This window comes from Pipistrellus hanaki (assembly GCF_964339955.1).
Source record: "Pipistrellus hanaki genome assembly, chromosome: 13".
Classification (NCBI taxonomy): domain Eukaryota; kingdom Metazoa; phylum Chordata; class Mammalia; order Chiroptera; family Vespertilionidae; genus Pipistrellus; species Pipistrellus hanaki.
The window spans coordinates 43,471,268-43,492,930 of record NC_140515.1 but is presented as its reverse complement, the minus strand read 5'-3'; the positions used below and the strand labels follow the sequence as shown (position 1 = coordinate 43,492,930).

General features: G+C 42.5%; 2 protein-coding genes across 3 annotated transcripts; one reads left to right on the top strand and one right to left on the bottom strand.

Annotated features, from left to right (window-relative positions):
- Positions 1 to 2,254: 2,254 nt before the first annotated feature.
- On the bottom strand, positions 2,255 to 5,430 carry RPL15 (ribosomal protein L15). 2 transcript variants are annotated; one of them, XM_084902979.1, is made up of 4 exons: positions 5,229 to 5,430; positions 4,377 to 4,558; positions 3,235 to 3,371; positions 2,255 to 2,624 (listed from the first exon to the last, which is right to left on the bottom strand). In XM_084902979.1, the coding sequence occupies exons 2-4, from the start codon at positions 4,546 to 4,548 to the stop codon at positions 2,319 to 2,321; spliced, it is 615 nt and encodes a 204-aa protein (XP_084759105.1). In that variant the 5' UTR covers positions 4,549 to 4,558; positions 5,229 to 5,430; the 3' UTR covers positions 2,255 to 2,318. The 2 variants fall into 2 exon arrangements, with proteins under 2 accessions (XP_084759105.1, XP_084759106.1); XM_084902980.1 differs by having other exon boundaries at positions 5,116 to 5,263.
- A 7-nt stretch (positions 5,431 to 5,437) lies between these two features.
- NKIRAS1 (NFKB inhibitor interacting Ras like 1) lies at positions 5,438 to 21,128 on the top strand. The gene is made up of 4 exons (XM_084902983.1): positions 5,438 to 5,589; positions 10,311 to 10,421; positions 13,845 to 14,086; positions 20,723 to 21,128. Exons 2-4 carry the CDS (start codon positions 10,328 to 10,330, stop codon positions 20,963 to 20,965), a joined length of 579 nt encoding a protein of 192 aa, XP_084759109.1. The 5' UTR covers positions 5,438 to 5,589; positions 10,311 to 10,327; the 3' UTR covers positions 20,966 to 21,128.
- Positions 21,129 to 21,663: the final 535 nt, after the last annotated feature.

Here is a 21,663-nt window from a genome sequence, read left to right as displayed (position 1 = left end):
ATTGTGATAATCAGTTTGGTTATGTTTGAATCATGTGGTGATCTAAAAATATGAAAACTGAGCCGAAACCGGTTTGGCTCAGTGGTAGAGCGTCAGTCTGCGGACTGGAGGGTCCCAGGTTCGATTCTGGTCAAGGGCATGTACCTGGGCTGCGGGCACATCCCCAGTAGGGGATGTGCAAGAGGCAGCTGGTCGATGTTTCTCTCTCATCGACATTTCTGGCTCTCTATATCTCTCCCTTCCTCTCTTAAAAAAATCAATAAAATATATTAAAAAAAAAAAAAAAAAAAAACTGAACAGCTCGTGGGGCAGTTAGAAAAAGCCTCTAGAGAGACATTAATACTTGTGTTTCCTCCATCATAGAGGCGTTAGGTACTTGCTGTATGGAGACAAAACTGTAGCGTCACAAGGACAAGCAAGTCATTCTTGGAGACATTCCCTCCCCTCTCCCAATTAGTATCTTACAGTTAGAAAAAGTCTGAAATTATATTTTCCTAATTCATGCAAAAACCAAAGAACTGAGAGAAAAACTCAATTTCCTAGATATTGTTGACTTCCTGCCATCATGTTTTGATACCTTATTGCAGGTTGGGATATTTCATTTGCTCTAAAGCACATTGAAATTTAGGTGAGAAAAGATAACAGAAGGTCCATTTGTTTCAGTTTAACAGACATTTATTCTTTTAGTTGAACAACCTCTATACACAAAATAGATGGCTTGATATTTGAATGGAAAGGAATTTAGGTCTTAAGAGGTTTTATGAGTTTGCTACATGTTTTCTAGAAATCATTTAACCAAGCCTTCTAAGACCCATGAAGAAAGTAAGAAAAATTGGTTAAAAAAAGAAAACCAGCGATTAGGATTTTAGAAGCAAACTACCTAATAGGTCAGCAAACCCAGAATTGGAAAATTGGAGCCAATTACTCTTCTGTATTTCCTGCTCGCTCAGATTCACCCTGGGAAACAGAAGCCTGGTCTATTGTATTAAGAGGCAAACATGACATGGTAGTATGATTTGACATTAAGGTGGGCACAACTGAAGGCCTGGAAGTTTGTGGAATGGTAAGGATTTTGAGGGTAGTTTGCACAGGAATGAGAAAATTTGTAGACAATGCCCAAGGCTAGACTGGAAACCTTAACCTTGTATTGACACCAGTACATAACTATCCTCAGTCACATTATAGGAATAATGGATATAGTGGGTTGGCCCACGATGACTTGTAAGACTAAATGGACTTAAGCAAAGTACCCTTAAATAAAGTCAATTGTATTTCCCCCCTTAAGGTGGCTAACGGGTTCATAATAGTTATAACACAACATATCTTAAAGTTCATTCTCTTCTCATTTGTCCAATTTCCATCAGTTTCAATATACACCAACGTAATTACTATTACTACTTTGCATGAAATTCAGTCATGGGATTGAATGCAGGGCTTTTAGCTTTTGACATTGAAGTGAGTGGTACTATGGAGACCAAGCCAGTTTTGTTTAGGTAAACTATTGTAGGATGCTTAATTTTAAAGAGAACCATTTCAATAGGATCAATCATTCGATTCTCCTAAAAAATGGTGGCATTCTTTTAAACTTTTCTCTTTCAGAAGTTTATTGGGTTAATCTAAAAAATGTGAACCCCCTACTTAACTTTCATTTTTCTGCACAGGACCATGAGAATGGATCTTTCACATTTCCAAGCAAAATTCAAACTCCAAAAAGCAGCTCCTTGAGAGTAAACAAGCAGAGCATTGCATTACCCTAATAAAGCTGCAGGTTTCATCACATGCACCAACAAACCTACTGGCTAGTTTTACACTCTCACAGAATTTCACACCTATACCAAACACTGACATAGGAAACTCCCTAATAAGATAAAACAGCGATTTTCAATCATATACTGTGGCACACTGGTGGGACAATTTTTAAAACATGCAGGATCTGACTAGTCAGGGGCACTGACCTCTAGCCCCCTTAGATTGTCAAGTTAAAAAAGAATGGATCAAAATAACCTATTTTTGGTCAGATTGGCAAAACATTACTTTTGGTGTGCTGCAGAATTTTAGTAATTAGTTCACGTGTGCCTGGAGATGAAAAAAGGTTGAAAATCGCTGACAGAAAGCCAAGACAAAAGCGCCTACCTTATGAGTAATGCAACACACCATCATTTAGTCTTCAAACATTATTGCACTTTAACTTTTATAATGTGACAATGCATTCGTAAAACAATCTGCAGACTAGTTTTAACAAATTAAAGAACACTTTTAAGGAGACAGGACTGTCCTAAATTGTTTATTAGGTAAGAATTTTACAAACATTACTTATATTAGCGGTAACGGTGGAGCTGGAGAGTATTGCGCCTTCTCCAAGCTGCGCGGCGAGAACCACCAATAGTGTGGTGGAACTTGTGGCCCTTCCCAAGGCCACGGCTCTTGCGGCCTGCAGATGTCAGCCCTCGCATCTCTCTGTGCTTGTGGACTGGTTTGGTGATCCATTGGGTGTCAGGATTTCTTCTGATAGCTTTATGGAATGGATCAATGAGGATAACCTCAAAGAATTTGTACGTGGAATCTTCGCCAACCCAGTAAGAATTCAGGACTCTCAGAGCCCCACAGTGGCGTCCAGCTCTCTCCTAGAAGAGGAAGAAAGGTCAGCCTCCCACATTCCCCTAGTAGCAAATTCGGAACCAAGAATTCTCTTTAATTCACCACTAGACAGACTATAGTACACAACCATAAGTATGAAAAGCTAAACTTACTATTGCCTACTATTAGCCCCTATAGAATGAATGGGGTTTGAGAATGACTGTAAGGAATGAATAAGGATATCTGGCTAACAAAATTTAGGATTCTGGAACTTTCCTTTTTTCTAACACAATCAAGAAGGGGGGCAGCAAACTTCTTACAAAAACCTTAAAGTTTAGCATATTTTAGGCACTGCAGGCCACAATGGTCTCTTTTGCATAGTTTTGCCTTTTTATTGTCCTTGAAAGGCTTTGGTTTCAAGTTTACACTAATCACAAAAAACACTTTCTGACAAATATGAGCAAATATAAATTAGTGACAGGCTTATATTCTTGTCTTTGACAGAAACTCAACCAATGTTAATAATGAAACTCACAAATCCCATCTAAACACAAAGGGCTCACCTGCCTATAAGTTAGCTATCAGAAAAGTTGCTCAAATCTGTCTACATCACCTCTGGGAGGTAACCAATACAACTGCTTCTCAAAAGCCACTTACTTCGGCAACAGACTGAAGGCTTCGAGCAAACTTCAGCTGGTTAACACCGTGATGGACGGGCTTGCCGTAGGTCGCACCCTTAGGAACAGGGCGTTTGCGGCCACCACGGCGCACACGAATCCGATATATCACATAACCTATAAACAAAAATTAGGGTGATTTTATAAAAACCATAGAGTGCAAGACTCAATGACATGTCACTTTTGCTCCTACATCAAATATATTCAGACCATAAGTCAAATACTACAGACCTCATGATGGTAAAACGAACATCAGTTTGAGATTTACTTTTAAAAAATACAAGTTATTTTTCAAATCCTTTGTTAACTACAGAGAGAGATTAACTTCTCATTCTCACTCTGCACAGTTACTTTGCTTTAGTCCAGACTCATGCAAATTTGCAATCTACAAGACACTTGCTAGAGCAGCTAAATGTCTATTTACTGGTCAACAACTTCAATGTGTTGATAGCTGAAGACAGTCGCTGCAGAAGGAAGACATCGGGGCAATAGCTGCTCTTTCTACTCACCATCCTCTAGCTTTCCCAGTGGAATACAATTTTACCCAAACATCCAGGCAGAATTTATGGATAAGGAACATTATAAACTGATGAATAAAAAGATAGATACAGCCAGGACCGGTTTGGCTCAGTGGATAGAGCATCGGCCTGCGGACTGAAAGGTCCCGGGTTCGATTCCGGGCAAGGGCATGTACCTTGGTTGCGGGCACATCCCCAGTAGGGGGTGTGCAAGAGGCAGCTGATCGATGATCCTCTCTCATCTCTCTCTCTCATCAATGTTTCTAACTTTCTATCCCTCTCTTCATCTCTGTGAAAAATCAATAAGATATATTTTTTTAAAAAAAGATACAGAGGCAGTAAAGCAACAAACAGAATGTCAAATTACAGCAGGAAGGTTAGGGAGATATGGGAGAAATAAAGAGATCAACCGAAGGACTTGTATGTATGATGCATATAAGCATAACCAATGGACACAAAACACTGGGGGGTGAGGGCATGTACAGGAGTGGGGTGTGTGCGTGAGGGGTGGGGGGAACACAATGGTAAGATATGTACACATAGAATACCTTAGTTATAAAAAAATGAAAACAAAAAAACAAACATCCGGGCAGAGACCACTCACCTTGCTTGGCCTTGTAGCCCAGCCTGCGCGCCTTGTCGGGCCGGGTGGGGCGGGGGGCCCTGTGCAGCGCGGAGAGCTGGCGGTACTGCCAGCAGCGCACCCTGAGAAGGAAGCGCATCACATCCGACTGCTTCTTCCTCCATAGCTCCTGGATGTACTTGTAAGCGCCCATCTTGGCTTACCTTTGAGAGAACACCGGGTATTAATGACTGCGTACGTCCATCTTAAGTTCCCCGCCAGCCACAAGGCATCCACGGAGGATGAAAATGGCTCTGCACAAACCGCAGTGCATCTCTAGCCTAAACCCTCCTCCCCCACCGCGACCCCAGAGAGGGCAACGCAGGAAGGCCCTCGGCGCCTTTCTCCCCACCCCCACCCCCACCCCCTGCAAGAATGAATGGCGCAAGCCTTAGGCCCCGAAGGGGCGGATCACTGCGGCAGGCGGCATCCCCAAGGGCCCGGCCGGGTCTGCAGAGGCCTCGCCGACAATACAGGGGAATGTTGCCGCCGCCGCCAAAAGGTTAACTCCCTAAGAAAAAAGCATGTACTCTACCCAACCGACCGACTCGCTTCAGGAAGGCCTGGCCCTGCTTCCCATTCCTCTGCCCCACGCCTCCCTTTCCTTCACGCTTCTCTGGGCCCAGCTCGAATTCGCGCCGCCATCACACCATCCCCCGGCCCGCCCCGGCGGCCGCCGCCTCTCCGTAACCCCGCTGCCCCGCATCCCAATCAAACTCACGCCGCACAGGGGGCGGGAGGAGCTCTGAGGACGCAGGGTCCACGAGCCTGGATGGCCCGGGCAGAGGGAGATGAGCGGCGGATGAAATAGCGTCTGTCTCCAACACGGCTTACCTTGATGGCTGCGGCCAGACGGAAAGGAAGAGCCTCTCTCCCACAATCCTCTTGGGCTCCTCCCCTCCCCCCTCCCCCTTCAGCGAAACTCTTTCCGGTAAGAGAGCGGCGGCCTCCCAGAGCCTCATGGGACATGTAGTTCCGGCAGAGCGCCTGGTGGGCGGAGTTCCGCCGGGATTGGGCCGCAGTCTCCCCCACTGCCCCGCCCCTCTGCTCCTCTAGGCGACAGACCTTGCGGGCGTTCGAGACCCGCTGCGGGGAGGGGAGGAGGCGAGCTGGGGGCGGGGCTGCAGCCGCTGAAACTTGCGGGGGAGCCTGGCTGCGAAGGCGCCGTTATCCTCTGGGTCTGCGGAGGGTGCAGGTCTGTGTCGTTTGGGGGTGCCCGTACGTCGCTTCACGCACCCGCAGGCTCCTCGCTTGAGGTGTCGCTGCGGGCACTGCTGTCACCTTTCTACCCCGGGACGGGCGTCGAGGGCTGGGGCCCCCGAGAGGCTCCGACGGACCCCCTGGCCGCTGCCCCCGCCGCCAGTGGTCGCTCCTAGTCCCGGGGCTTCGCGGGGGTTGGGGGCCCGGGGGTAAATCAGCGTTAGCCCCCTGCAGGGTCAGGGACGGGAGGTTTTGCCCCGAAATGGGTCCGGGGGAGGGAGAGTGCTTGTCCATCCCGTGTCTTTCCTGCGTGAGGACTTGGTTCCAGGATGGCTACGCCAGAACCACAATTTTTTTTTTTTTTAGAAGAAAAACCGCAGTATGTATTTGCCAAAACCCGGTTGGCAGGTGCGCGTGTTTAGGGAAGAAGAAATGCTGAGAAAACGCTGGCGTTTTGTGTTGCGTTCTTTATTTAAAAAAAAAAAAAATGGTTTTAAAAAATGGTTTACTGGCTTTTTCAGCGTCTCCAGAGTATTTATACTTTTAATACAATGGTGTGGTTTAATTCTACAAGTTCTAAGTTTAAATGTGGCCAACTTTTGAGAGAATCATATTTACCTTCTAAAAATCATTAGAGGTTTTGGTTATTTCGCCCCTATCTCCTATTTTATTGCCCCCCACCTTTTCAAATATATTTTATTGATTTTTTACAGAGAGGAAGAGAGGGATAGAGAGTTAGAAACATCCATCAGCTGCCTCCTGCACACCCCCTACTGGGGATGTGCCCGCAACCTTGACCGGAATCAAACTGAACCCGGGATCTTTCAGTCTGCAGGCCCACGCTCTATCCACTGAGCCAAAGCGGTCTCGGCTCCCCACCTCCCTCCCTTTTTTTAAAGTCAGGTTTACCATTCATTGTAAGAGCCCTCACATGGGTCATTGATGTGATATTTATGAAGTGCCTGACCTGTGTCAAGCAGGGTCCCTCTTGCTGGGGGCGCAGCCGTGGTTAGGGCAGCAGCACTGGCTTTCTTGGAAACGGGCACTAAGCATAGTTAAGATGAAATATTGGATGATAAGTGTAAAGACAAATGGTGGGGGATGTCAGAGATGGGGAGTGTTGAGGTGGCAATTTTGGATGGAGTGTTCAAGAAGACCCGAAAGATGAGAGTGGAGATGTGGAGACCAATTTCCGTCCGAGGGACAAGTGCCAAGGCCGGTGTGTGTGTGTGTGTGTGTGTGTGTGTGTGTGTGTGTGTGTGTGGAGCAGGAGGAGGGGAGGCACACGGGGAATTAGAAGATGAGAGACGGGTGAAGGTTATGAGGACATTGGGTTTCCAACCGGCACAAGATTGGCAGACACTGCGAGATGTTGAGCAGAAGGATAACTATGTGGCTTCCATATTTTTTTTTTAGGAACCAAAAAATAAATTTATTTATTGAGGACCACAAGATGCAAGCTACTGTATATACAAATCAAAAGCTTATTTGGGGGACTGTAAGAGATCAACCGAAGGATTTGCATGCATGCATATAAACATAACCAACCAATGGATAAGGGGGGGGGGGGTAGGGGAGGCAGGGGGAGGTCAAGGGGGGAAAAAAGAGGCATATGTACTACTATTTGTAATCCTTCAAACAATAAAAAAATAAACACACACACACACAAAGCTTATTTGGGCCAGCCTGTGTGTCTCAGTGGTTGAGCATCGACCTATGAACCAGGAGGTCACGGCTCAGTTCCAGTCCGGGCACATGCCTGGGTCACTGTGGGCTCCATCTCTAGTGTGGGGCGTGCAGGAGGCAGCTGATGAATGATTCTCTTTCTTCATTGATGTTTCTCCCTCTCTTCATCTCTCAAATCAATTACTATATATAAAAGCTTGTTTGGCTTTAATTGACTTTTCTTTCTCTTGTCAAATGGAAATAGCTTACACATTTTTAAAGGACCATTTGGATTGTAGTTTTGAGGCTAATGGGAAAGGGGAAAGTGGAAGCAGACTAGTGAGGAGGTTGTATTAGTTTCCTGTTGCTGCTGTAACAAATTATAGCAAATTTACTGGCTTGAAGCAGCACAAATTTATTGTCTTATTATTCGGTAGGTCGGAAATCTCATTAGGCTAACATCAAGTTGCTAGTAGGGCCATGTTCCTCTTAGAAGCATGAGAGGAAGATCCATTTCCTTGCCTTTCCCAACTTCTAGAAGCCACTGGTAGTCTTGGTTCCTGACCCTTCTTCATGATCAAAGACCAGAGGTCTCCCTTTCGGACACGCTTGGCTCCCTCTTATAAAGACAGTTGTGCTTACATTGGGTCCACCCAGATGATCCAGGATGATCTCCCCACTGCGATGGTCTTAGTTTAATCAGAGCTGCAGAATACGTTTTTTTTTTTTTTTTTTTTTTTTTTTATCAAGTAAATACACCCAGGTTTGGGGGTTGAAGTCATGAATGTCTTTAAGACCAGGTGAGGGAAGTTGGTCCCTCAGACCCCTTCATTAGTGATGGGAAGTGGTAAATGGTTCAGCCTGGATGTTTCAACCTCGTAGAGGATTTACTGATGGGTCAGAAGTGGAGTGTGAGAGAAAATGAGTCAAGGTTGATGACTACAGACAGAGCTGGATGAATCATTTGGAAAGGAGAATTTGGCGATGTGAATAACCACTGCTAATTAATTAAATTTTGCAGTTTTTAATTTGTCGTTTCTCTCTTAGTTTTACAAAATTTGGATTGGTATTTCCAAGTGATTTTGAGAGTCCTGAGGGTAGGGATCATTTCTGGTTTTGTTTGTTTCTAATGCCTGGAACTATGGTAAGCCCTCAGTAGATATTTATTCACTGAATAAAAGAATGGTAAGCTGGAATCTGCTTATGATATTATGTCCAGTGTTGCTTGCAAAAACCCTTTTAATGCATGTAAATGTGCTCATGTATAGATAGTAAAAGTATTGCACACAGTACATATTTCCATTAAAAAAAATACACAGTGTAGTTTCCCCATGTGATGTTTATGTCATAAGATTCTGTAACACCTTTCTATGACGTTAATAGTGTTTCGGTATTAAAATTTTTTCTGATTACATAAAAAGGTTGTGTTTTGCCCAAACCGGTTTGGCTCAGTGGATAGAGTGTCATCCTGCAGACTGAAGGGTCCCAGGTTCGATTCCTTTCAGAGGCATGTACCTTGGTTGCGGGCACATCCCCAGTGGGGAGTGTGCAACAGGCAGCTGATCAATGATTCTCTCTCATTGATGTTTCTAACTCTCTATCCCTCTCTCTTTCTCTCTGTAAAAAAATCAATAAAAATATATTTTAAAAAAATTTTTTTCCTGGAAAAAATTTATTTTTCCTATCAGCTGATTAGTGCTGATTGGGTCATAAAAATTGCAGACTTTGAGAAAATAAAGTAGGGAAAGTCATTTATTAATATTTTCAGTGTATTGATGTATAATGCACATGCAAACACAGAAAAGTAACCAGTCAAAACCGGTTTGGCTCAGTAAATAGAATGTCGGCCTGGGGACTGAAGGGTCCCAGGTTCCATTCCGGTCAAGGGCATGTACATTGGTTGCGGGCATGTGCCTGGTGGGGGGTGTGCAGGAGGTAGCTGGTCGATGTAGTTTAGTCAGTTCTAGGTAAGAAGAGAATTGGGATACATAGAAGCTGGTGGGAAATAGCAAAAGGCAATGCGGACTTTGAATTCTCTTATGAATATATTCTGTTGTATCTAATGAGCCTTTTTTCCTTGGCTTCCGGTACCTTGCCTTCTGGAAAGTAAGAGCTTTGGGGGAAATTGAAGAAAATGTCACCTGATCTTGCTCTTCCTTGGATATGTTAGGAAGCCAGGAGAGAAGAGTTTTTCTTTCTAGCTTAAAGATAAGTTTCAGCAATTTTTCTAGCATTAAGCATGACAAAAAGTATGACTAAGAAGATGCCGAAGCCAGTTTGGCTCAGTGGTAGAGCGTCGGTCTGCGGACTACAAGGTCCCAGGTTCGATTCCGGTCGAGGGCATGTACATTGGTTGCGGGCACATCCCCGGTAGGGGGTGTGCAAGAGGCAGCTGGTCAATGTTTCTCTCTCATCGACGTTTTTAGCTATCTCTCTCCCTTCCTCTCTGTAAAAAATCAATAAAATATATTTAAAAAAAAAAAAAAAAAAAAAAAAAGAGAAGAGATCCCACGTGGCTACCAAAATCCGATTTCTCACTCTCCCAAGACTGACAATAGCATGAATAGCATGAAGACTTCTTAAAAATCGTGTCCATTCTTTATCCAATTTTTTTTTATCTTAATGTTTCCTTAAATTTTTCCAGGTAAATATTGATGAGCAGGGAGTCTCTTTCAAGGATTGGTTTCATCTGGGATTTGACTCAGATTTCTATAGAGTTCATTAGTATTGAAATAGTCTCCATATAAAAGGTGTTTATTAATTTTGAAAACCTACAAATGAGTCTTTATATCTGTATTTGAGACATCTATTCTTACATGTATCTAGATCACCCTTGCAAAACTCGGTAAGAAACTGGTAACACTGGCTGCGCCAAGGCAGCAAATGGGAGACTAGGAATAGGGTTTGGAAGAGTATACCTTATTCTATATATCTTTTTTTTTTAAATTTGAAATCCCCCCTGTGGATGTATTACTATTACATTTAAACACAGAAAAAGGAAAGGTTGATTTCAATGCCTACAGTTTTAAGGATATTCTGCTCTCTCTGCAGTGCTGTCCTGAGACAAGATGGGAAAGGGCTGCAAAGTCGTGGTGTGCGGCTTGCTGTCTGTGGGGAAAACAGCAATTTTGGAGCAGCTCCTTTATGGGAATCACACTATTGGTAAGATTCTTTTTCTTAGTCTCTCTGTAGGTTCTGGGAACTGCCAGGGGTCTTTCGCTGGACATACTACCCTAAAGGTGGGGGACAGTACACAAAAGAGAAATCCAGAGGGACCAAAAGGATCATTCATAGAAGTCAACTGAGGTTGAGGGAGGAAATAATAGGGGAGAGAAAAAAAAAAAACCCACACCCATCTTTTATGATAGTGAAATTTAAGAGTGCTTGCTGTAATTTATATCTCGGAGTCATAGAAGCACTGACTTTAGAATACATTCAGTGTATTTAGAATACATAGAATAAGTTGAACATGACTTTCCAAAATGGAAGAAACCGCTGTTTGCTGCAGTATGATCTACTTTTGTGAATTGGATGATCTCATTCATTTATTCATTCATCAAGCTGAGTGGTTATTAAATACTTGCTGTGGGCAACAGGCTGTGATGCAGCCTTGTGAGAATACAGAGGTGAAGAAGACAGCACCTTTGGCTTTAAGGAGATCATATATTGCAAATTAGAAGTAAATGAGGTTTGTGCTGGAGAGGTAAGTAGAATCATACATAGGTCTTTGAAGTATTTATCTCAGGCAGGTAGCTTAGAGCAGTGGTCGCCAACCTACCGCTGGCTTAGAGCACATTTCTATTTTACTTTTAATAACCATTTTGATGAGCTCTGCTTCTCTTCCACCATCCCAAAATATTTAGCCATTTTGGGTAAATCATATTCGGTTTTTATTATGGTGCCTGTACTAGCAGCTCTCAAAGTTTTTGGTCTCTAAATCCCTCCTGCCACAAATGCTGCACTATTCCTAATTTTTCACCTCCAGATTTAATTTATGGCTGTGCAAAAGACAAATTATGCCCAGAGGGAAACAAAAGAAGCCCTTTACCCTCCTAAAACTCCAAACAGCTTTTGTTTATATAGGCTATATTTTTACTCTATTAGAAATTGAAACAGAAATTTAAAAAGTACTTATTACTTAAAATAATAACAATAAACGTTACATACCAAGATAACACATTTTTTATGAAAAATTATATTATTGCCAAAACGGGTTTGGCTCAGTGGATAGAGCATCAGCCTGTGGACTGAAAGGTCCCATGTTTGATTCGTCAAGGGCATGTACCTTGGTTGTGGGCACATCCTAGGTAGGGGGTGTACAAGAGGCAGCTGATCGATGATTCTCTCTCATCCATGTTTCCAGCTCTCTATCTCTCTCCCTTCCTCTCTGTAAAAAATCAATAAAATATATATATATATATATTTTAAAAAGCAATGAAATCAAAGCATTGAGTTTTAAAAAAAAAGAAAAAAATTATATTATTGTAGTTCAAAATAATTTAGTGAGAAAAGCACTGATTTACGTTTTTGAAAATCGTAACCCTGTCCAGCAGGGTTATCATACCTACTTTCTTCTATATTCAGTCTATTGTGATATGCTGCTTTAGTTTAAATATATGAAGAAAATCTGGCCCTTTCAGTATGGAAATGTATGTGCTTCATTTCTGAATTATTTTGTTGATGCTTTTCCCCTTCTCTGTGCTGGAACTTCCAGACTAGTGATCTAATCTTTTAATTTCTTTCCTGTTTTCTTTCAATATTTTGTTTCATTTTTTGAGTCTTTTTCTTATCTTTATTTTCCAGCCCCTGTGTTAAGTTTTCATTTCTTCATATCCTGTTGTTATTTTATGGATGTACTATCATATTTCTTTGAGTATAATATTGGGTAATTTTTTTTGTAAGTTTCCTTCTTCCTGCATTCTTTTTTCTATAAGGTGTTCTCTTCTGGCTTTTGGTCTCCCTTTTACTTTTACTCAAGCACCTGGAAATCCTAGGTTGTCTGCTCATACGGTAAATAAGAATAGAGGATTAAAATGTTAATTGAAAACTGTAAGCATGTGGATAGGACTTATGACTTTGGGCTTCATAAGGTGACCTGGATGGGGCATTTTTTAGGGAACCCTAAATATTGCCATATTTAGTATTTCATCTTTTTCACTGGCCAGATTTTCCTAATTCCTCAGCCTAAAGGGAGTTATAGTCTATAGTTGGAGACAAACCTGCACAAATGAAGCAAAGTAGGAATGCATTTTACAAGGATCACCCAGGCAAGAAAGGGACTGAAATTGGGACATCAATGACGAATCCACTCATTGAGCAAACATTTACTAAGGACTTCCTATGTCTGTAAGTTAATTTGTTAGTCCTCAGAGCTATCAAGATAGATTAGCTCCAGTCCTGGCTCCCAAAGAGTTTACACTCCAGCCGTTGAGGGGACGAATATGGGAGATGTAAGTAATAAATGGTGTTACTTGTAAAAGGCACAGTAGGAGCAGAAAGGAGGGAAGGGGATAATCAGGAGAGGACCCATGGAGTTGACATTTGAGCAGTCTAAATAGGACGCAAGGTGTTTATTGAACTGTTGCAGCAGTTCAGGTGCTCACACACCAGTGGGCATGGAAGGCGGCAGTGTGTTGAGCAGGAGTTTCAGCAGCAGAGTGCCTAATGTGTGATAACTTTCACCCACACTCTCCTTGTTTAAAGAGAACCCTACAGACTGCCCAGGGAGATGCTGATCCCGGGGAGAAAGCTGGATGGGGAAACAAGTACGGGGAGAAAAGATAACACGTTTTGTTAGTTGGGAGTACTTAGAGGACATCCACATAAAAGTGCCCATAGGTGATTGGGAATGAAAGCCTGGTGCCCAGGCCCAGACTGGACATATAACATTTTTAAAAATATATTTTTATTGATTACAGGAAGGAAGGGAGAGGAAGAGAGAGAAACATCAATGATGAGAACCATTGATAGGCTGCCTCCTGCCCTCCCCTCCCCTCCCCTCCCCCTACTGGGGATTAAGCCCGCCACCCAGGCATAAGCCCCGATTGGGAATCGAACCTGTGACTACCTGGTTCATAGGTCGATGCTAACCACTTAGCCACACTAGCCAGGTTATAAATTTTTTGAGTCCCATAAACAGACCTTGGAAATAGAGGAAGTTGTATAAAAAAAAAAAGGGGGTGGGGGTAGGCAGCAAATTGACCTCAGGTCCTGTCCTTGGCTCCGATGGAGATGAAAATGGGAGCACTTAGTTAATGAGGCTGTTTTTAAACCCAGCCTGTAATCTCCCAATTTAGGTATCCAGCTCTTTGGCTCTTTATTACAGTAACTTTTTAAAAAATACATAATATTAATTCATTACTAACATTTTATTTCTATACCGAAGACATGTTTTTAAAAAGCATCTTCGTCATTTACTGTACCAACTACCTTTCATTTCACAGAAGTTAGTAATGGAAATATGATTCTTTCATGTAGCAAATAGGGAAGCTAGAAAGCCAACGTCTAAAGGACATGAAAATACTTATTAGTTGGTACAATGATTCAACATTTGTACCTATGAGAGAAATTCATTTTCCATCCCAGGAATGGAAGATTGTGAAACCATGGAAGATGTGTACATGGCTTCAGTGGAAACGGATCGGGGTGTAAAGGAACAGTTACACCTTTATGACACCAGAGGCCTGCAGGAGGGCGTGGACCTACCGAAGCACTATTTCTCCTTTGCTGATGGCTTTGTTCTGGTGTACAGCGTGAACAATCTTGAATCCTTTCAAAGAGTGGAGCTACTGAAGAAAGAAATCGATAAGTTCAAAGACAAAAAAGAGGTAAGTGGATATGTGAAAAATGCCACCTATGAATCATAATGCTATTTAAATTGCAGCATGGCATTTGGGGGGCAGTTAAAACATTTTTAAAGCATCACATTGTATTGACAGTATCTATAATCTTTATTTTTTTTTTTCCTCCTTAGCCCAGAAAATACAGGACTGACTGAGTTCAGTCAGGCCCAGCATTTGACTTTCTGCCACTGCTTGTTTTCATGTAAAAGCTGAATTTTAGTGACTCCGTATCTCAAGTTCTATAGAGGTAGTTCACTTCCTGTTGTGTGGCATCCCTGTTTCCTAGGGCTCTTTAGTGTCTCCTAGGCTAAATAGGATTCTTATCTTCAGCCTTGCAAAATAAATTTTTTTTTTTAACTTAATGATTGGACTCTACTCATTTGACACTTGAAAATAAGATCCTTACCATGGTCCATAAAGTCTTATATGACTTGGCCCAGGCCTATCCTTTTCATCTTATCTTCCTCATCCTGTTCCTTTGTCACCATACTCCACTGACACTGGTCCACTTTCTGTTTTTCCAACATGATCATTTTGCTCCCCTATTAAATCCTTCTCAGTTTCTGGTTCCCATCCCTGGAACTCTCCTATCGCAGATCTCTTTCCAGAACTTCACATGGCTGACTCCTTACCACTTAGGAACACCTCCTATGGTGTACTGGTTAACAGCGCTGGCTAGATGTTCTTAACCTAGATTTTTTACATTTCACTTTTATGTTAAACTTTTTGAGGTAACTGTAGATTCACATGCAGCTTTAAGAAATAATAGAGATCTTTAGCTGGAGTCCCCCAAATATTAACAACATGCAAAACTGGAGTACAATTTCATAAACAAGACATTGACATTTATGTAGTGAAGATACAGCACATTTCCATCACCAGAAGGATTCCTCATTTTACCCTCTTATAGCCACCACCACTTCTCTCCTATCACCACACCCTCTTTGTCCCTGACAAACACTAATCTGTTCTGTTTCTCTAACCTTGTCATTTCAAGAGTGTAACATAAATGGAATCATACAGTATGTGAACATTTGGCTTTTTTATTTTTTTTATTTTTATATTTTATTGATTTTTTACGGAGAGGAAGGGAGATAGAGAGCCAGAAACATCGATGTGAGAGGAACATCAACCAGCTGCCTCCTGGCTTCTGGCTGAGTGGCACTCCCCCATGGGAACGCACTGACCACCCGAGGGCAGCTCCTGCGTTGAGTGCTCCCTGGTGGTCAGTGTGCATCATAGTGATCGGTCGTTCTGCGGTTCATTCTATTTGCATATTAATCTTTTATTATATATTGTAGGATGAGAGTTCTCTAAACATTTTTCAGTTTAGAAGTTTTTCCAGTTTAAGGGATCCATCGCTTGGCCATTGACAGTAGGATTTTAATAGCGATTCAAACACTAAGCCTTTTATGGCAAAACAAGGATGCAAAAGGCTTCCATAAAGAACACAAAAGATACAGCCCTCACTGATCCAACAGTTCATTCGCAGAGTTAGCCTAAGAAAGAAGGGGAGCCCTGTCTTTCACCAGCTGTTCTAAGCCACAGGAAATCACAAGCTTCCCCCCTTTGGAACAAAATAAGTTTTAAGATTCCCTAAGCATGGGTCCGTGGCCCATTCGGCTGCTCAACAGATACATAAACATCATTCCGCTGGTGAAGATAACGGAACATCTTTGGATTCATAGAAAACAATAGTACTCAAACCAAGTTTTTTTACCAGTCACATTTGCCCAGCAAACTCATTTCACAAATATTTTCTCTTGTCAATCTAAACGCAGAAGAGAGCAAAAGGACTCTTACTGCTTCTAACTTTCATCGAAGCCCACACACACAGAGATCAGAGGCCGACAGGGTAAAATGCTTACCGTCTTCAGCCCACTGTGGTCAGATGTCCATTATCTCTTAGTTGCAGCAGTCTAGGGAGTAAGCAGTATTCCAGCCATGAATTCTCCTGGCTGGCTCTCCAAAGCTGGGTGGGGGGTGGGAGTGGGGAGTGGGGCAGGGGTGTTTAAAACAACACTTCCTCCCACCTACACCTCCAAAATTCTTCTAGCTGGGCTAACGATCAAATTAGCAGAGACAGATTAACAGAAGAAAATCCAATTTTTAATACATGAACCCAGGGACTTCACATATGCTTGTAAATTCCAAAGACAGTGAGGCGCATTGGGGCACATATTTCTTTTGGACGAAGGAGGAGGAAAACAGGATCTTAGATTTGAAAAGTGAGAATGGTGATTTATAGGTAGTTGAGGAAGAGTGGAACACATGGCAGGCAAAACCTTGCTAGGCAACTCAGAAACAATGTGACCAGGTATCTAGCTAACAGACTCCTGCTTGTAGTCTTCCCATCTATAGTGGTTATGCTGAGGTCCCCTTCTTGAGGCAAGCTTTGAATCTCTTAGACACGAGAGAGTCAGAAGTTCTTTCTAAGTCTCGTTTCAGAAGAATTTAGTGTAAAATCACTATTTCAAAAGGCAACACTTTTGGTCCCGTTCATTTTCAGTGCAAAGTCTTTTCACCTCCTTTGTGAAATTCATACCTAGGTATGTTATTCTTTTTTTAAAATATATATTTTATTGATTTTTCACAGAGATGAAGAGAGAGGGATAGAAAGTTAGAAACATCGATGAGAGAGAATCATCAATCAGCTGCCTCTTGCACAACCCCCTACCTGGGATGTGCCTGCAACCAAGGTACATGCCCTTGCCTGGAATCGAACCCGGGACCTTTCAGTCCGCAGGCTGACGCTCTATCCACTGAGCCAAACCGGTCCCGGCTGTATGTTATTCTTTTTGTTGTAATTGTAAATGAAATTAAAAAAAAAAAAAATTATTGATTTTTTTACAGAGAGGAAGGGAGAGGGATAGTTAGAAACATCGATGAGAGAGAAACATCGATCAGCTGCCTCCTGCATACCTCCCACTGGGGATGTGCCCACAACCAAGGTACGCGCTCTTGACCAGAATTGAACCCCGGGACCTTTCAGTCCGCAGGCTGACGCTCTATCCACTGAGCCAAACCGGTTTCGGCTGAAATTTTCTTCATTTCTCTTTTAAATGGTTTGTTGTTGCCCTAGTAAGTTTGGCTCAGTGGATAAAGCGCAGGCCTGTGGACTTAAAAGACCTGGGTGATTCTGGTCAAGGTCATATATATGCCCAAGCTTTGGGCTCAATCCCCAGTGGTGGTGATGGTGGTGGTGGGGGGTGTGTGACATGCAGGAGGCACCCGATCAATGATTCTCTCTCCCTCTTCCTTCCTCTCAGCTTTATTGTTTATTTCTAATAGTTGTTGGTGGTCTTTAAGAGTTTTCTATATATAAAGTAATGTCATCCACAAATAGTTTTACCTTTTCTTTTCCCCATTGATTTTTAGAGGGAAAGAAACTTTGATGTCAGAGGCACATCAACTGGTTGCCTTCCCCACTGACTCCAACTGGGGCCAGGGATCGAACCAGCAACTGAGGTACAGGTCCTTGACCAGGGACTCGAACCCACACTCTTCAGTCCGTGGGCCAACACTCTAATCACTGAGCCAAACTGGCCAGGGCAGAGTGTTTTACTTTTCCCCTCTAATTTAGATGCCTTTTATTTATTTTTGTTGCCTAATTGCTCTGGCTAGGACTTCCTACAATGAATCATCATTTGCATTTACTATTTCGTACATTTTAGCGTATAACTGTAAGATCAAGCAGCAGGGGTTCTCGAGTCAGAGTAAATATAATGCCTTCCATAGGAATGTTATGAAAAAACCTTTCTCCATCCTTGACAACAATGTGTGATTAAACTATTGGGTTTTGTGAATCTTCTGGGTGAAAATGATAATTTAGTAGTTTCATTTCCCTTAATATGATTGAGGTTGAGCATCTTGGATTTAAAATGATCACTTTGGGACTGACAATTCTCGGGGAAAAAGGAAGTGGTGGATGCGGGAAGAGACTGAACATAAACTGTGCACCTATGGATGGGGACAATGGGGGGTAGGGAAAGGGCAGAGGGTGGGGTGGGAACCTGGTGGAGGGGGGAAGAAATGAGGAACCTTTGTAATAATATGAACAATAAAGATTGACTAAAAAATAAATAAATAAAATGATCACTTTGGCTGTTGTCAACAGACAGGGACAAGGTGAGTAGTAAGGTGCTTAGCTAAAATGCTACAGCCCTGGAGCACTTAAATATTGACCCCACTAGAGAATTGAACAAAACCAGCAAAGGAATCTAAGTGGCCAGTGAGGTCAGAGGAAATCCAAGAGATAAGGGTGTCCCAGAAGGCAAGGAAGACACAGGGCACTTTAAGAAGTAAGCAGTAATCAAACTATGTCAAATGCTGCAGATAGGTAAAAAAATAAATAATTAAAATTAAAAAAAAAAAAGGATAAAGAAATGGCTAGCCTTCAGTAACAAACAGCTCTTTGCTAGTTTTGCGTCTAAGGGTAAACATACTGTCTTATAAAGGGAACAGAGGAGCTGGAGAAGGATTTGTAAAGAGGCTTGTGGTTATTTAGATGAGCCATACTGTGTGCCAACGGGAATGATTCAATAGAAAGAAAATGGGCACAGAAGAGAGGATGATACAGGAGTGACATCCTTGTCCGGATTAAGGAGCACGGGTGCCTGGGCTTGGAAGACCGTGTGGTGTAAGTTCTCTTCTCATTGCTTGTTTTTTCTTACTGAAATAGTGTGGACAGAAGAGATGTTGGAGGTTGGGGAAAAGGGCCAGGTAGATGTTGTCTTGGTTCCAGAGTAAATGTAATATATTTGCTGGAAACCACCACCTCACCTGAGGTCAGTGGTCATGAATTTGGGTTTTTCTACACACGTTCACTAAGTGATGTAGGCAGAGTCCAGTGAAGAGGTAAATGTAACCACAATAGGGGGGGTTACCAGGTGAACACAATATGATAATGACAGCAATGGAGTAAATTAAAATAAGGGAAACTGGGTGAGAAACTGAGAGGAAAGGGATTGAAGGACAGAGATTAAGGTAGGAGAACCAGTGGGTGGTAGGTAGGTCCCTGTGGTGTTGAGCACTGTGGTCGGGTGTTAGGAAGAAAGGTCAGAGTGGGATTCCCGGACTGAGTTCATACAGGGGAACAGTTATAATGCTAAGAGTTAGGATGTGTTCATGGTTAGCATGTGAATGGTTGAGGTTAGGAAAATGAATAAGATCTTTAGAGACAAGATTACTGGGCAGGTCACCCACATGGCTAGTGAAATCATCAGGAATTATGACGAAAGTAGTGTGGGGTGACCACAAGCGTGATCTGTAATGAAGAGCAAACAGAATGGGGGTGGGAAGCAGGTAGCAGCAGAGCCTCCACAGATTTAGGGTCTTTTAGGGAGGGACACTGTTGGAGGCAGGCAGTCTGGGCAAAGTGGAACAGTCTGTACAATTGGGGAGGAGTGAGAGATGGAGGTCAGACTAGGGCATGTATGTGAGGATGATAGGAGGGTTTGGAGAGACAGTTCCTGCTGAGAAATGGGAGACTTACCAGGAAACCCAGAGCTCCAGTGTGTGTGTGCTCCTCCCTCCTTCCGGGAGGCCCGGCCTTAGAGAAAGGAACACAGCAGTGGCTCAAAGCTCCTCGTTCAAAGCTGTCCCCAGAGGAGCAGTCTGTGACGGCTCTTGGTGCACTTCCTCCACGTGCACATGATAGTTCCATTGGCTTTACAGTCAGTATCTGAAAACCTGGTGGCTTGTCCTCCTTCCTTTTCCCTCCCGGGGGCTTGTGACGGCTGGTTTTGAATCCCCTGAAACAGGTGCCTGGTGTGTAGGAAGCACTTGCGAATGATTGCCTTGCATTTATTGTAAAATGTACCTATTGGCCCCTGTGATCAAAAATACGTAGTGCTTGCATCGGGTCACTTTCTATGGTTAGGAATAGCGTGAACAGAACAAAAACTCCTATTCGCATAGAACTTAGTTTCTAGGGGGGTAGAACTCACAGCTCTGGGAGTCCTCTGCTGTATTTTGAAGTAGGTGAAGGGAAACAGCACACAGTAGCTATAGAGAAACTGAAATGGAGGCATATTTCAGTACATCTTTGTATCCTAGATATTAATTTCCCCTAGTCTAGCTTCCATTCTGAGTTGTTACTTCACCTGTTGCTAATTTTAAATGTTGAAAAACAGCCTGTAGAACATCTGCATCTTCCCTCTGAAATTTGCCTGTCTGTTCCTGGTTCTATGTCTCTGGATCTAGTATTCTGTTTTATTCCACACGAGTGAGATCATGTGATGCTTTCTTCTCTCTGATTGGCTTATTTCACTCAGCGTAATACTCTCCAGGTCCCTCCATGGTGTCTTAAAGGGTAAAAGAGCCTTCTCTTTACTGCTGTATAGTAATCCATTGTGTAAATATACCACAGCTTTTTATCCACTCATCTGCTGATGGGCACGTGCACAGTTTCCATATCTTAGCTACGAACCTCTGTGTTTTTAACAGAAATGCACTACGGAAGGAGTCGTGTTTGTGTCCTACTATTTTGTCATTCAGGTTTCCTATGGGAATCATTTTTGTTGTAGCAAATGGTTAAGTGGAACAATTTTATTTCTCCATTTTGCCTAGGAACCGACGATGTTGGCAAAGGGTGACCTTTTTATCCCTTTTTCTTTTCAGGTAGCAATTGTCGTATTAGGAAACAAACTCGACCTTTCTGAGCAGAGACAAGTGGATGCTGAAGTGGCACAGCAATGGGCAAAAAGCGAGAAAGTGCGGCTGTGGGAGGTAACAGTTACAGATCGGAAAACTCTGATCGAACCGTTCACTCTCCTAGCCAGCAAACTCTCCCAGCCCCAGAGCAAGTCCAGCTTTCCTCTGCCTGGGAGGAAAAACAAAGGGAATTCTAGTTCTGAGAACTAAAAATCAGTTCCACAATTGTTTGTTGAATAGCAATTGCTCTTATGTATCTGTGAACATATTTAAAATAGGCCGTTTGTAGCTACTTTTGGTCTGGTAGAAATCCCTAAGGAAGCAATGTAATGCATGTAAGGCTACGATTAAATTATGTGGGCTAAGCTGCTTATTATTGCCTGATAAGCTATCATTCTATATAACTGTGCATTCTTAGCTCAAACATAACTTAGTTTCCAAAAAATTCACAAGTCATTTAATGCCTAAGATTATAAAATGGCATTTTTGTGTGTGTCCAAATTGGATCAAACAGTAAACTATTTGAGTGCTAAGCTGAATTTTATCTAGAGGAGATCTTGCTAATAGAAAAAACCCTGTGGTAACTGCTAGGCACATATGGACAGTAAACCTTCTGTTTTCCACAAGGAAAACCTCCTAGAATAGTTTTCTGGACATGTATCCTGAGGATAAAATGTATCATAAAAATACTGGAGTACAGATAGTCTTCAAGTTGGATATCTGAGTTTATGCTAAGGGTCTCTGAAGATTTTTGGCAGGCTCTGAGGAGCAGAGCTCACTGTATTTAGCAAATGTCAATTTTATAACTAATTTTAAAGGTAGGAAACAAGCTACTTAGTGGTTTTAATGTGAAAGCAGTTAACTATTAAAATATGAAATAAGCTATTCAGCAAAGAAATGAGAAAATA